This window comes from Mya arenaria, chromosome 1, assembly GCF_026914265.1.
Source record: "Mya arenaria isolate MELC-2E11 chromosome 1, ASM2691426v1".
NCBI classification, from domain to species: Eukaryota; Metazoa; Mollusca; class Bivalvia; order Myida; family Myidae; genus Mya; species Mya arenaria.
In genome coordinates, this window is record NC_069122.1 from 23,683,736 (window position 1) to 23,699,300 (window position 15,565).

Sequence of the window (15,565 nt, forward strand, 5' to 3'; positions counted from 1 at the left end):
GGAGGTTTCAATAGGTAGACTTAGAAATTATTAATATAAACATTCTGTCCAACTTTCATGAAGATACAGTTATAAATGTGACCTCTAGAGTGTTAACAAGCTTTTCCTTAAATTTGACCTGGTGACCTAGTTTTTGACCACACATGACTAATATTCGAACTTGGCCTAGAGCTAATCATTATATACATTCTGACTAAGTTTCATGAACATACAGTCATAAATGTGACCTCTAGAGTGCTAACAAGATTTTCTTTTGATTTGACCTGGTAACCCAGTTTTTGACCGCACATGACCCAGATTTAAACTTGACTTAACGACGTTATATATATATATATATATATATATATATATATATATATATATATATATATATATATATATATTCCCTAAGTACAATATTTTCAATGTTGTTCCTTTCAGATGCCATGGCAACCAGAGTTTTACATAGAACTTTTATTGAAGGAATCTGGAAGAGAAACTCCCAAGGAACATTTCTGTGAAGGTGAAATTGTCCCAGTGGTATAGGAGAAGAAGTTGTTTGAAAGGAAATGTTGATCACGGACGACGACGGGCCATCACCATATCACACAATAACAGCTCACGCTAAGCACTTTTCGCACAGGTGAGATAAAAATTGGAGACTTTTTCACCGACACAAACTAGGAAAACAGGGAAATGGAAATAAGGGATACAATATACAAAAAAGGGCATTTATCAGTGAGTAGTCACTTCTGAATTAGTTTAATTTGCCCTTTAGCCCTGTAGCCCATTATGCCAACAACTTTAAAGAGTCATTTTGCAAACAACTTTTAAACACAACTGCATCTTTCACATGCTCATTGTAAACTCTCAAATTGTTTTCGCAAGCTTCATTAACATTTACAAGCCATATACACAAGCGTAATCATAGTTATAACCACTTCATGATTGTCGATATTTTGTCGCACCGTACAAGCTCCACTTGGCAAAAGCAGCGGAGTCAGATTTTGTCTGGCTCCCTGCCTACTGATATTCCATACAGTTAGACAATGTAGGGGAAGGAACTCCAGCTTAAGACGAATTTAACTATAAGGCGATGCCGCCTGTACACATGAATGGTAGCATGTTGAGTTGTTACATTAACAAGTGAAATGAGAAAGAAATGGCAACAGCCCATGCTTACCAACATTCCTATGAAGTTTCATAAGTGCAAGTGCTACATTTCAGGCCCATTTTTACTAATGCAAGGGCCATGACTCTTGTTAAACCAAGATAAATGTGAAATCAATGGCAGACTCACGAAAAAAACATATATATATATATATGTATCTTGGGTATAATAACATGTTAACTGTTTAATGGTTTTGCTTGAAAAACACACACACTGAATCCAATTCTTATGCCCTATTCGAAAAAAATAGGGCATAAAGGTTTGATAATGGTTTGTCTGTCTGTCGTTTTGATAGACAATATTTTGAATGCACAATAACTTGAAATTAGGACTAAGGAAAACTGCACCAGGTTGCCTTTGGCAATTTAATTACCTATACTGTTTTGGGGTCAAGGTCACAGATGACATTTTGTTTTGATTGTTGTACGCCCAGTGACCCGAGAAGGGTTTGGTTGTATAAAGTACCAGGAAACCGCATCAGTAAGTTGTTTTTTCCCAATATATGATTCCTATCGTTTTAAGGGTCTGTAGGTCAAAGTCTTTCTGTTGTTGTGTTGTGGAAAACTTGGAACGGTTTAATGTAGGACCGTGGAACCTCCACCAGTATGCTGCCTTTGAAAAGTAGTGAAAGCTTTTGTTATAGGTTTGTTATAGGATTGAGTATGTCGAGGTCATGGCCTCAGTCAACGTTTGGACCTCCAAAAACCCACCAATAGGTTTCACTTGACTAGGTGATGACCCTCATTTAGTCTAGGGTCAGCAGGTCAAGGTCACAGTCATGTTTCCCGGGAAACTTTGTCCATACAACTTGAGAATGAGTTGACGTAGGACCATGCCACTCCACCGGTAGTTTTCCCATGACCAGTTAATGACCCCTTTTCTTTTGACGAGTCAGCCCATAGGTCAAGCTCACCTTCTCATTGCTAAAACATTTGTTCTTAATGTCTACCTAGATTACATCAAAAGGGAACATCCTTATAACAGTTTGAACAAAATTTGGCCAATCATTACCACTATTTGGTTTCAGACATTATTTTTGAAAGATTTGACCTGATGACTTAGTATATGACCTCATGCGACCAAGTTTTAAACCAGTAATTCATTTTATTAAAGAAAACATTCTAATTAAAACAGTAATTTATTTTATTATAGAAAAAAATCTAATTAAGTTTCATAATATAGGATCAGTCTTGTTGCTTTAAGTATGTTCCTAACATTTTTTTTCTAAGATTTGACCTAGTGACCTTGATTTGCCTCCAGATGACCTAGTTTCAAACTAATCCTAGAGTTGATCAAGGAAAACAGTCTGATGAAGTTTCATGAATATTGGACCGAATACCTAGTTTTTGACACCACATGACAAAGTTTTGTACCCCATGTCACCCACATATCAAGTGTTCTAGATTTCATGAAGATGCCAAAACAATATACCACTCCCTTGGTGGGGGGTGAAAATATGCCAGACACATTGAAACTAACCATCAGAGTGATACCTCTTATACAAACTGTTGTCAAGAGACTGCTCCAATATACCCCCACCTCCCTACAAAGTTTTTTGTGTTGTGAGTACAATATGTTTAACCTATGGCAAAACAAAACATTCTCCTAGGTTATACATGAACAAGGGATGGGTATCAAAGCCCGGATTTTCTTTTCATTTTATCTTTATAAAAGGTCACTGCTGGACCAATTGGACAGACATACATAAAAGTTTTTCAATTTTATTGTTGACATTTTATCATATACTCAACAAATAATAACTAATAAAGAAATCTGTAATCAATATGTTACATTTTCCAGTTTATCATTCATGTCAATATTGGCTTGGTGTAACTAAGGTACTTAAACAGAAATGACAAAATGTTGATGTACATTTATGACGGATGTACACTTCAAACTAACACCTAATGGGGGTTAAGAAAATACATATTCCATGTTGTGCTGGACAAAAGAAAAACAATCAATCATCAAATCAGAAATAATCGAAAGTGTATTTCCACAATAAATAATTGCTATTGAAATAACATTTATGTTTAATAGTTCAACAATGTTTATGTAGATTTCTTAACTTTATCCAACATATTGTATGACACAAGAATATATATTTAAAAAAAAACATTTATTCCTTTGTACAATCATAATGCCAATTTGGACGTAAAATGTTATGACTCAACAAATGGTATTATACATGTGTTTTTCAAGCTTTTAAGTAAAATAATATAGATTGATTAAAATCAATTATGGATGATCATAAATGATGATCACCATTGTGGTGCAACCAGAAACAATTATTTGATTATATTCCATCACTAGGTCAAAGTCTATAGAAACAGAAAAAAATAAAAAAAATATGCTTACAATACAAGGTTATTCTAAATAATCAATATGATGGCATTCATTTGTATAAATACGTTTCTTGTTTCCAATGCTTAAATAACAAACAAGAGCTGCCCATAAGATGGTCAACTTGACTATTGAAATCATATTTGTAACTAAAATGCAAACTTTGATGGAAACTGATGATCAATCAATGGAAACAAGAGGGCCACGGTGGCTCTAAAATGCTCACCTGTATTTCAGTTTATTACTTTCACAACAATTTTGACAGAGGTCAATGTCATGAACCTTCATGGAAAGTTTTTGAGTTTAAATATGACGTACTGATCTTGTTTGTGTACTAATCAAGATTTGGTTAACATTGTGAGTAAAAGTATGTCAGCAAACTTCCTACTATGTTTCATCAAAATTTACTATACGGTTCCAGAGATGCAGTTTACAGGTTTTTCTTAAATTTGAACAAGAGCCATAATTTGCCAAAAATCTGCCAAGTACACTGTCATTGCTAAATTTAGTAGTTCTGTTGACTGTGAGGCATTATTTTAAGTTTCAATCAAACATGTTGAGTGGTTGTTTAGATATGGACTTAATAACACCTGAATGCCAAACTATACCCAGAATTTCTAAGACAAAAAAGGACATATTATCCATTATATTGTCACCCTAGTGCAATAACTAAAATACTGCATATCATATGAATAGAAGCAGACATTAGGTTCTTGCACTTACGGGTAGGTGAAGATATGCAAGGTACAATTATCTTAACTGAATTGTTTTAGTTTGTCTGTGCTCAGAGGCCTTGTATAAATTATCAATCAAATAATATTTGGTTACTGAGTTATGCACTTAATAGTACATGCACGCATAACTTGAACTACAATTTCTAAAACAAACAGGGATGATAGGTCTTCAAATATTCATGATAAAACTGGGAATTTAAAATATATTTCATCGAGTATGAATCAAGTAAAGAAATCTGGAAGAAAATAAACCAACATATAAACCAGTGTGAGAGCTTGCTCCTGTAAACTACCAAGAATGACAACGCTGTTTGTTTCTTTTGAAAGAAGTCATAAAAGAACACCAGTTTTCATGATTATATGTTTGTTCATGATTTTTGAAGTACAAAGGACTTTTATTATCTGTGCAATGACCAGATAATTACATCCACCAATGAACCTTAAAACTAAAATGTTCAATTATATATTTTCTGACATAATCTGGTTACACTACCTCAAAGACAATTTATTTAGTTTATTAAAACAAGCTCTGTTAACAGCAACAACATCAATGACATTACTGGCTCATTTGACAAACATGCATTTTACTGCATAATGCCATAATTGACTAATCAGGAATAATCACTAATAAACTTCAGGATTATCTATTTATAAATCTTGTTTAAAAATTACTTGGTTATTTTGTTTCATTACTCTGAGCCGTTACTCATGGACAGATTCCAACCTATCGAGAAAAACATTTTTTTCCTATAGAGCCAGATTGGAACATACATAGCACAGCTTGTTCAATAAATGCAAATCATGAAATATACAAATAAATACTTTTTAAAGATAAGACTTTGAAAGATTAATATTAAGACATTCCTATTATATTTTACAGTAAACAACTTGACAGCCCATATAGTGATGAGATTGTAGTGTATGGATGATTCATTGTTTCTATGAGGACATTGCGGGTGATGGGGAGTGGGACTTGCGTACATCGCTGCTGCTCCTCTGTTCTGTCTCACGCAGATGCTTTTGGACCTGAATATAGACAAAACAATAGACTGAATAAAGCCCATGACAAGTTAACATACCAATGAAATAAGTTTAGGTGAAATAAATACAGAAAGAATAACAAGAATTCTGTCAAACTGGATGTTGCTTGTTAGAAGCCCTAAACATTTTCAAGCCAATTATATTACTAATTTAATAAAAAAGGAACAAAACTGTGTTTACAATTTAAATCTTCTGATTGTTATACCTATAACAAGAAATCAGCTAAATACATTTCAATGTTACCTCATCAAAGGTGTTAATGAGCAATTCATTTGTCGAATGACTTTACCTGGACATTGCAAGCACAAACACTGCAATTAAGTTTTGAATGTTAAAACTTAAGTTTACATGAAGTATATTCAAACTGTCATTCAGCAAATTATGCTTCCAGTGCCCACTTTTTGGAATGAAATAATTATGTGCTTTCACAGGGTTGTGGCAAAATGCCCCTGGAAAGACCTCCTTAGACAGATAGCCGATAGTATTTGGACCTATATTAACAGATAGCCTTTAAGATCAAACATATTTTTATGATGACCTTCCCATGCAGTTGGGAAAAATCGATAGCCTACATTTTCAAAGAGCATTTAGGTATGAACATTAAGATGATAGGTCACTGCAAGATTGTGGATATGTTAATTTGTGTCTGTCATTTTTTTTAAATGAGTTTGTTGGTCATTATTGATGTACATGTATGTATGTAAACACTTGACATAATGTTAGAGATATTTATACCAGGATGCCTGGTTTATAATGAATATAAATAATGGTTTGAAACAGTAGGCTTTTATGTTAAAGAAAATGAAGAAACACCACATCAACTACTACTGAATAACATTTAAGAAAACTAGAATTCCGCAAGTCGGATGTGTCGCCTGATGAATTATTTACTGTCAACATTATAGCTGTAAGATTGGCATTTTATACATTTATGGACATTGATGTTGCCATTTAACTTTCAAGTGTAGGTGGCATTTGAACTGAAGGTTACAGCGTTAAGCCAGACAAAAATTAACAACGAAAATTTACAATGGACAATAACTCTAAAAATATGGAAGCAAGAGTAACGGTTCTTGTGCACTGTACTTGCTCTCAATGAGATCTATCTACCTATCAAGTTTCAGGTTGATACCTCTTATAGTTTACATTATATGCCCATGACAAAATTTAAGCTTGAAAATTAACAAAGGGCAATACCTCTAAACATATAGATGCAAGAGTTATGGTTCTTGTGCACTGCACTTGCCCTCAATGAGATCTACCTAGCTATGAAGTTTCAAGTTGATACCTCTGATATTCTTCAAGATATGCCCCGAACAAAACTTTAAGCATGAAAATTAACAAAGGGCAATTACTCTAAAACTAAATAAGAAAGAGTTACTGTTAGTGCACTGCACTTGCCCTCTATGAGATCTATTTACATATGAAATTTGAAGTTGATACCACTAATCGTTTACAAGATATTCCCCGAACAAGCGAAAACGGGACACGACCGCCGCACACAAAAGTCACCCCTATTTGTCGCCTTTTCAGATGACACAATGATACAGATAAATGACTTCATCATGTTTACCATCAGGGTTCGATCTGAACTTTGGGGAGCACTCGCAAAATTTTGCGAGTGCTTTTTGAGGCAACTCGCAAAATGAAAAATCAACTTGCAATTTTATTATATGCTTTATCCCCTTATAATATTGTCTAATTAAAAGTAGAAATTTACACCTAAGACATATTATGAATATTAAAAAGTATCAATCTTGAGGGACTCGACTACTAGAACTTGTTGATGGCTTATTCTTTTTAGGGGGTACAAAAAGACTCATCAGATGCTGGCCGCTTTTTGATAACAAAGCTGTCCAATAATTTGACTTTGTATATTTACCCTTGCCATCGGGTAATACCAATTCGGCAAGCACGCTACAGATTTCATTAAGTCTATTAGTATAAAAAAACCAATAACATTATCAATTTAAAAATAAATGACAGCAACAGTAAATGTAGAGTGGATGCTTTGGACCATGAAATATATCGAAGTCTATTCACTTTGACAGTTGGGCGGAAATATTTTTAAAGGTTGATTTGGTTTACATATTGTGCGCGAAAGCGCTAAATTTAGCCAATGATTGAGCTAGGTGATTACGTCATTTGTATTCACTTTGTATTATGCACGCCTTGGAGCATCCCGGAAAGATTTGAGATAAAACTAGCCCTTTTCCGTATTTGTTCTATTTTTGAAAACTTAACTAGAGCGTGACTCTGTACTGTCTTCTTTATACTGGTACTGTAAACATGCCACTTATAGGCTGTTTACACTTGACTACGTAGCGCAGTTAAGTTCATGTTTATTCTACTTTCTTTTTAACATTTTGTGGTCTACAGAAAGCCACTCGCAGAATTTTGCGAGCTTAAATAAAAGTCACTCACAATTTGCAAATGTCGCTTGCATTTTGCGAGTATGCGAGTCTAAATTTGAACCCTGACCATATAATCCTGGTAGCCATTATCATAAGGGGTCATCTGCTTCTAGTGTTCAAACTGCCTAGCTTGTATAAAGCTTCCAAGGCCCAAGTGTTCAACAGGTATTTACTTTAACCTTTTGACCTTATAATAAATAGGGGTCATTTTTGAGGTCTAATGGCCCCAACATCCTTCAGTTATTGATTTGGAACAGATATTCAGCTCAAGGTAGCAATGGCCTTGTCCTTTGACCTTCTGGCCCTAAGATTGTTAAGATTCATCTGCCTGCCTATCATGACCAACCTGCATAACTTTTCAGCTCAATGTCACCATAACACTGACCTTTGACCTTGTGACCTTTGAATTAATAAGATTCATCTACTGGACATGACCAACCTGCCTAACAAGCTTGGGGTCCGTCGGTCCCAGCTGTCTTCAGTTATTGATTGGATTTTCAGCTGATGGTCCCACTTTGACCCACTGTCCTCGAAATCAATAGAGTGCATCTACTGGTCATGACCACTGGACATGACCAATCTGAGGTGTTGGAAATGACCAAACTGAGGTCCCTGGACATGACCAACCTGAGGTCCAAGGACATCACCAACCTGAGGTCCCTGAACATGACCAAACAGAGATCCCTGTGCATGGCAAACCTGAGGTCTCTGGACATGACCAACCTGAGGTCCCAGGACATGACCAACCTGTGGTCCCTGGACATGACCAACCTGAGATCGTTGGAAATGACCAACCTGAGGTCGTTGGACATGACCAACTTGAGGTCCTTTGACATGACCAACCTGAGGTCCCATGACATGACCAAACTGAGGTTCCATGACATGACCAACCTGAGGTCCCATGACATGACCAAACTGAGGTTCCATGACATGACCAACCTGAGGTCCCTGGACATGACTAAACTGAGGTCCCATGACATGACCAACCTGAGGTCCCAGGACATGACTAAACTGAGGTCCCATGACATGACCAAACTGAGGTCCCATGACATGACCAACCTGAGGTCCCATGACATGACCAACCTGGGGTCCCTGGACATGACCAACCTGGGGTCCCTGGACATGACCAACCTGAGGTCCCAGGACATGACCAACCTGAGGTCCCTGGACATGACCAACCTGAGGTCCCTGGACATGACCAACCTGGGGTCCCTGGACATGACCAACCTGGGGTCCCTGGACATGACCAACCTGGGGTTCCTGGACATGACCAACCTGAGGTCCCTGGACATGACCAACCTGAGGTCCCTGGACATGACCAACCTAAGGTCCCAGGATATGGCCAACCTGAGGTCCCTGGACATGACCAACCTGAGGTCCAAGGACATGACCAACCTGAGGTCCCTGGGCATGGCAAACCGAAAGTCGTGGAAATTACCAACCTGAGTTCCGTGGACATGACCAACCTGATGTCCCTGGGCATGGCAAACCCAAGGTCTTGGAAATGACAAACCTGAGGTCCCTGGACATGACCAACCTGAGGTCCCTGAACATGACCAACCTAAGGTACCTGGGCATGGCAAACCTGAGGTCCCTGGACATGACCAACTTGAGGTCCCAGGACATGACCAACCTGAGATCCCTGTGCATGGCAAACTTAAGGTCCCTGGACATGACCAACCTGAGGTCCTTGTGCATTGCAAACCTGAGGTCTTGGAAATGACCAACCTGAAGTTCCTGGACATATCCAACTTGAGGTCCCAGGACATGACCAACCTGAGATTCCTGTGCATGGCAAACCTGAGGTCCCTGGACATGACCAACCTGAGGTCGTTGGAAATGACCAACCTAAGGTCGTTGGAAATGACCAACCTGAGGTCCCAGGCCATGACCAACCTGGGGTTCATGAACATGACCTAACTGAGGTCCCTAGGCATGACTTACCTGAAGTCCCTGAACATGACTTAGCTCAAGTCCCCGGACATGACCAACCTGGGGTCCCTGGACATGACCAACCTGGGGTCCCTGGACATGACCAACCTGAAGTCCCTGGACATGACCAACCTGAGGTCCCTGGACATGACCAACCTGAGGACTCTGGACATGACCAACTTGAGGTCCCAGGACATGACCAACCTGAGGTCCCTGGACATGACCAACCTGAGGTCCCAGGACATGACCAACCTGAGGTCCAATGACATGACCAACCTGAGGTCCCTGGACATGACCAACCTGAGGTCCCATGACATGACCAACCTGAGGTCCCTGGACATGACCAACCTGAGGTCCCTGGACATGACCAACCTGAGGTCCCATGACATGACCAACCTAAGGTCCCAGGATATGGCCAACATGAGGTCCCAGGACATGACCAACCTGAGGTCCCAGGATATGGCCAACATGAGGTCCCTGGACATGACAAACCTGATGTCCCTGGACATGACCAACCTGAGGTCCCTGTGCATGGCAAACCTGAGGTCTTGGAAATGACCAACCTGAGGTCCCAGGACATGACCAACTTGAGGTCCCATGACACGACCAACCTGAGGTCCCATGACATGACCAACCTGAGGTCCCTGGACATGACCAGCATGAGGTCCCAGGACATGACCAACCTGAGGTTCCTGGACATGACCAACCTGAGGTCTCTTGACATGACCAACCTGAGGTCCCTGCACATGACCAAATTGAGGTCCCAGGACATGACCAACCTGAGGTCCCAGACCATGACCAACCTGAGGTCCCAGGACATGACCAACCTGAGGTCCCTATGCATGGCAAACCTGAGGTCCTTGTGCATGGCAAACCTGAGGTTGTTGGAAGTGACCAATCTGAGGTCCCTATGCATTGCCAACCTGAGGTCCCCTGGCACGAGCAACCTGATGTTCTCTGGCATGACAAACTTGAAATCCCTTAGCATGACCAACCTGAGGTTCCTGGGTTTATGTGTTTGGAACTTATTGATGGGAAGCCATTGAAACGGACACATGGTCAGATTACTGTATTATGATGCTTTTCGGTGGCATTAAATGATTAAACAACAAGAGATCAGAGCCTTCTCCAGGCCATTTTCGTGGTCATGCATAGGGGCATCTATATTGCCAGATCAGGATCCCAGGTCACTTGTATTTTCTTATGTGGAGAATTGCAAGAATAGTTCTGCTATGATCGGGATCCCAGGGTACTTGTATTTTGAAGATCATTTTCGTGTGCTTAAGTATAACGTTATTGTCAATGACAGGGTTTTGTTACAACAGCTTATTGAAACAGGTTAATGTCTTTCTTTGTGCCTAAAGCTAATTGGTAATTGATTTTATTAATGATGATTATGTCTACTTGTCTTTGTTCAAGAATTTTTCCCTTAGAATGGACCAAAATGTGCCATTTGGTAATGCAAATGTAAAACAAGAGCTGTCACAGTATGTGACGAATGCCCCCGAATGTGACATTGACCTACGAACAAGGTTAGTACATGAAAAGTTTATCTTGCCTTTACGTGTCAAATACAAGTTATTTTAAATTGCCTCTGAACATAAAAAAATACCACCCATACTTGACAACATACACTGTTATGTCCTTATATTCAGAATTCCCTTGTGAATAAACACTTAGTGTATCTTTCACCTTAGAGGTAGGGACATGGGTCTTGCACGCGACACGTCTTCTTTGTATGTGGAACACATGTGTCAAGTTTTTTTAAAATTTGTCCATACAAGGGAAAGTTACAGCCCGGACACGACAACCTATACTCTATGTCCTTATATGCAGCACTCCATTGTGAATAAACACTATGTGTGACCTTGACCTTTGAGGCAGGAACACGGGTCTTGCACACGACACATCGTCTTGGTATGTGGAACACATGTGGCAAGTTATTTTAAAATCTGTCCATACAAGGGAAAGTTACAGCCCGGACACGACAACCTATACTCTATGTCCTTATATGCAGCACTCCATTGTGAATAAACACTATGTGTGACCTTGACCTTTGAGGCAGGGACACGGGTCTTGCACACGACACGTCGTCTTGGTATGTGGAACACATGTGGCAAGTTATTTTAAAATCTGTCCATACAAGAGAAAGTTACAGCCCGGACACAACAACCTATACTCTATGTCCTTATATGCAGCACTCCATTGTGAATAAACACTAAGTGTGACCTTGACCTTTGAGGTAGGGACACGGGTCTTGCAGGCGACACGTCGTCTTGGTATGTGGAACACATGTGGCAAGTTATTTTAAAATCTGTCCATACAAGAGAAAGTTACAGCCCGGACACGACAACCTATACTCTATGTCCTTATATGCAGCACTCCATTGTGAATAAACACTAAGTGTGACCTTGACCTTTGAGGTAGGGACACGGGTCTTGCAGGCGACACGTCGTCTTGGTATGTGGAACACATGTGGCAAGTTATTTTAAAATCTGTCCATACAAGGGAAAGTAACACAGCCCGGACACGACAACCTATACTCTATGTCGTTATATGCAGCACTCCATTGTAAATAAACTCTAAGTGTGACCTTGACCTTTGAGGTAGGGACACGGGTTTTGCACGCGACACGTCGTCTTGGTATGTGGTACACATTTGGCAAGTTATTTTAAAATCTGTCCATACAAGGGAAAGTTACAGAGCCGGACGGACGGACGGGCGGTGCAATTTTAATATGCCCACCTTCGGGGGCATAAAAAATCTAAATGAAATTTCGCCTGAAATATTTTTCTTTGGACTGAAATAAATAAATGCCCCTGTGTCTGTGGGTTACATTTAAAATAATGCCCAACACCCCTTCCAAGTAGAAGAATAGCAGGTATAATTATTTAAACAGTTCTAAATGTTGGTTCAGGAGTTCATGAGTTAGTTACCAGTATAGCATGTACCCTGGCATGCTATGTTTTTCAGTCTCATTTTTTAATCGTTTCAGAAAATACACTGCTAATGACATTTCTCGTGAGATTATTTTCAAGACATGTCCTGCTCACGTGTAAAGATAAGTGTATTGATGAACTAGTTTTTGAGAAAAAAAAGGAACTTTAAACTTTAGGTCAAACACATCAGTTTTGTTTATCTTTTTTATCCATAAAGCTGGTAATCTACCTTTATTATGGATGGCAACAATTAGTAAAATAGAAATTCCAGTAATCTTTCTTGGAAAAACTTGAATTGGTTTGTAAGTTGGTCATTGTAATATTGGCCATTTCCATCTATGTTTTCTAGTGTTGACTAATTTACTTGATCAGGAATATTAATAACAAGAGCACCGCGAAACGGAGCATTATACGCCCGAAGAAGATTCGGCTTGAGGTCTTTAATAAACATTTAGGTTATGCTACTATACTGCTTACTAAGTTTAAAAGTAGCAGGACTTGGAAAGTGCTCAGAACACATCCTTTTAATGTAGCAATAATTTGTATAAAGTGATCTAAAAATTGCTTTATTGGTTACAAATTTGTGGCTAGGACACGTTTTCTAAAAATTCCTTTATTAGTAGTAACACAAAGTTGTGGCCTGGACACGGAATTGCTAACGCCCCCCAGTGAAATTAGCCTTTGAGGTACGGACCTGGAAAGCATGCTTGACAAATCCTTTTAATGTAGTGATGATTTGTATAAAGTTATTTGAAAATTGCTTTAGTAGTAACCCAGTTATGGCCTGGACATGGAATTGCTAACGTCCCCCCCCCCCCCATTGTGATTCTAGTGTTTGAGGTATGGACCTCGAAATTGCGCGCGACACATCCTTTTAATGTAATGATGCTTTGTATAAAGTTATTTGAAAATGACTTTATTAGTGACCAAGTTGTGGCCCGGACACGGATTTGCTAACGCACCCCCATGGTGATTCTAGTCTTTGAGGTATGGACCTGGAAATTGCGCACGACAAATCCTTTTAATGTAGTGATGATTTGTAAAAAGTTATTTGAAAATCGCTTTATTAGTTACCAAGTTATGGCCCGGACACGGAATTGCTAACGCCCCCCAGTGAAATTAGCCTTTGAGGTACGGACCGGGAAAGCATGCTTGACAAATCCTTTTAATGTAGAGATGATTTGTATAAAGTTATTTGAAAATTGCTTTAGTAGTAACCCAGTTATGGCCTGGACATGGAATTGCTAACGTCCCCCCCCCCATGGTGATTCTAGTGTTTGAGGTATGGACCTGGAAATTGTGTGCGACACATCCTTTTAATGTAATGATGCTTTGTATAAAGTTATTTGAAAATGACTTTATTAGTGACCAAGTTGTGGCCCGGACACGGATTTGCTAACGCACCCCCATGGTGATTCTAGTCTTTGAGGTATGGACCTGGAAATTGCGCGCGACACATCCTTTTAATGTAGTGATGATTTGTATAAAGTTATTTGAAAATCGCTTTATTAGTTACCAAGTTATGGCCCGGACACGGAATTGCTAACGGACGGACAGACGATGGAGGCCATAACATAATACGACCCTTCGGGCGTATAAAAAGGAAAAACAATGTTAAAGATAAAAGTGTGATATGTCTGTTGATCTAAATTGTTTCAGAATTTATGCCTTTATACATTGGATAACAAATGCTCAAGTTAGAGAGCGATAAACGTAAATTTGGTCAACAAGATCTCTATATATCGGTCATGCTATGGTCAACAAAATCTCTGTATATTGGTCATGCTATAGTCAACAAGATCTCTATATATTGGTCAAGCTATGGTCAACAAGATCTCTATATGTCGGTCATGCTATGCAGGCATCATTAAACAAATGCCTATAATTCTAGCTGAAATAGACCCAGCACAAACTCTTTGATTCATCACTGTCGGCATATGATGCTTGATCATCAGTGAAAATTTGAACAAATCCCTCAAAGATGTAAGAAGAGTTCAAAACACCACTTGGTTTTGGGACAAAAACAATACTGAACAATAAACACTTAGATAAAGCTAGCGCCATCACAGGATGAGGATGGGCCCTAATTGATAACAAAAAAAATATATTTGACAGGACGAGCCATTTGAAGGCATGTTAAAAGTCAAATGGTGGTATCTATGCAAATATGGACCATGCAGTTAAAATGTTGCTTTAGACTATAAATGTTTTCTATGATAAATTAAAATTTGCCTTATATTATATATGCAGTTTAATTTACAATACCCTAAGTACAGTCTAAACTCGTTATGTCGACTTTTCTGGGACCTAGTGAAAAAAGTCGAGATAATGAAAATTCGACTCATCCGAATTACAAAAAATATCACCATCGTCGTGAAAACAGCAAACTTATTATTGAAAAAATAAAGTGAAACAAAAGAAGAATTATTTGTGTCAAATTTATTTCTTTTACATTTATGGATCACACAAAACACATATAAAACCACAATCGCATACACTTGTACACTGTAAGAAAACGGTATAGCACATATGACAACAACTTTTATAAAATAGCACATTCATGTTTCGTTTATACACAGCAATATAGCACATTCTCATTCATGCACTGTAATTTATTGGTCGACCAGAGCAGTGGACAAACAGATTGACAGATGGAAAGACAGTAGAGATATTACTAGAGTGTTCCCACAACATTTTTGCGTGACCTATTGAAAGAGAAAAACCTGCCTTTTACTCCAGGCTACACAATTTCACATGCAACCTCACCTGATCCTATATGATGTTAACAATAGCTCTTGTTTGTAGGATTTTCCAGTATATAAATGAGGGAAATAAGTGTACGTACAATTTTCTTGACATGGTCTAGCACTTTGCTGCCGTCCTTGCCGCGACAGGCTTCAAGCGTGTAGGGGGGCTCTATTGTCACCTCCTCCATCACTACGATGTTTTCCCCAACCCATCGGCAGTCTGTTATTCTGCACCATAATAAACATCTTTCAGCAAACATCTAAT

At 38.8% G+C, this 15,565-nt stretch overlaps 1 protein-coding gene across 1 annotated transcript in view; it reads right to left on the bottom strand.

Moving 5' to 3' along the window:
- Nucleotides 1-2,857: 2,857 nt before the first annotated feature.
- Nucleotides 2,858-15,565, bottom strand: part of LOC128230165 (protein LSM12-like) — a 31,669-nt gene continuing 18,961 nt past the window's right edge. The window contains exons 4-5 of the mRNA XM_052942220.1: nucleotides 15,399-15,528; nucleotides 2,858-5,253 (exon numbers count right to left, since the gene is read on the bottom strand). Coding sequence (XP_052798180.1) covers nucleotides 5,167-5,253; nucleotides 15,399-15,528 — 217 coding nt within the window. The 3' untranslated portion in view covers nucleotides 2,858-5,166. The remainder of the gene's footprint in view (nucleotides 5,254-15,398; nucleotides 15,529-15,565) is intronic.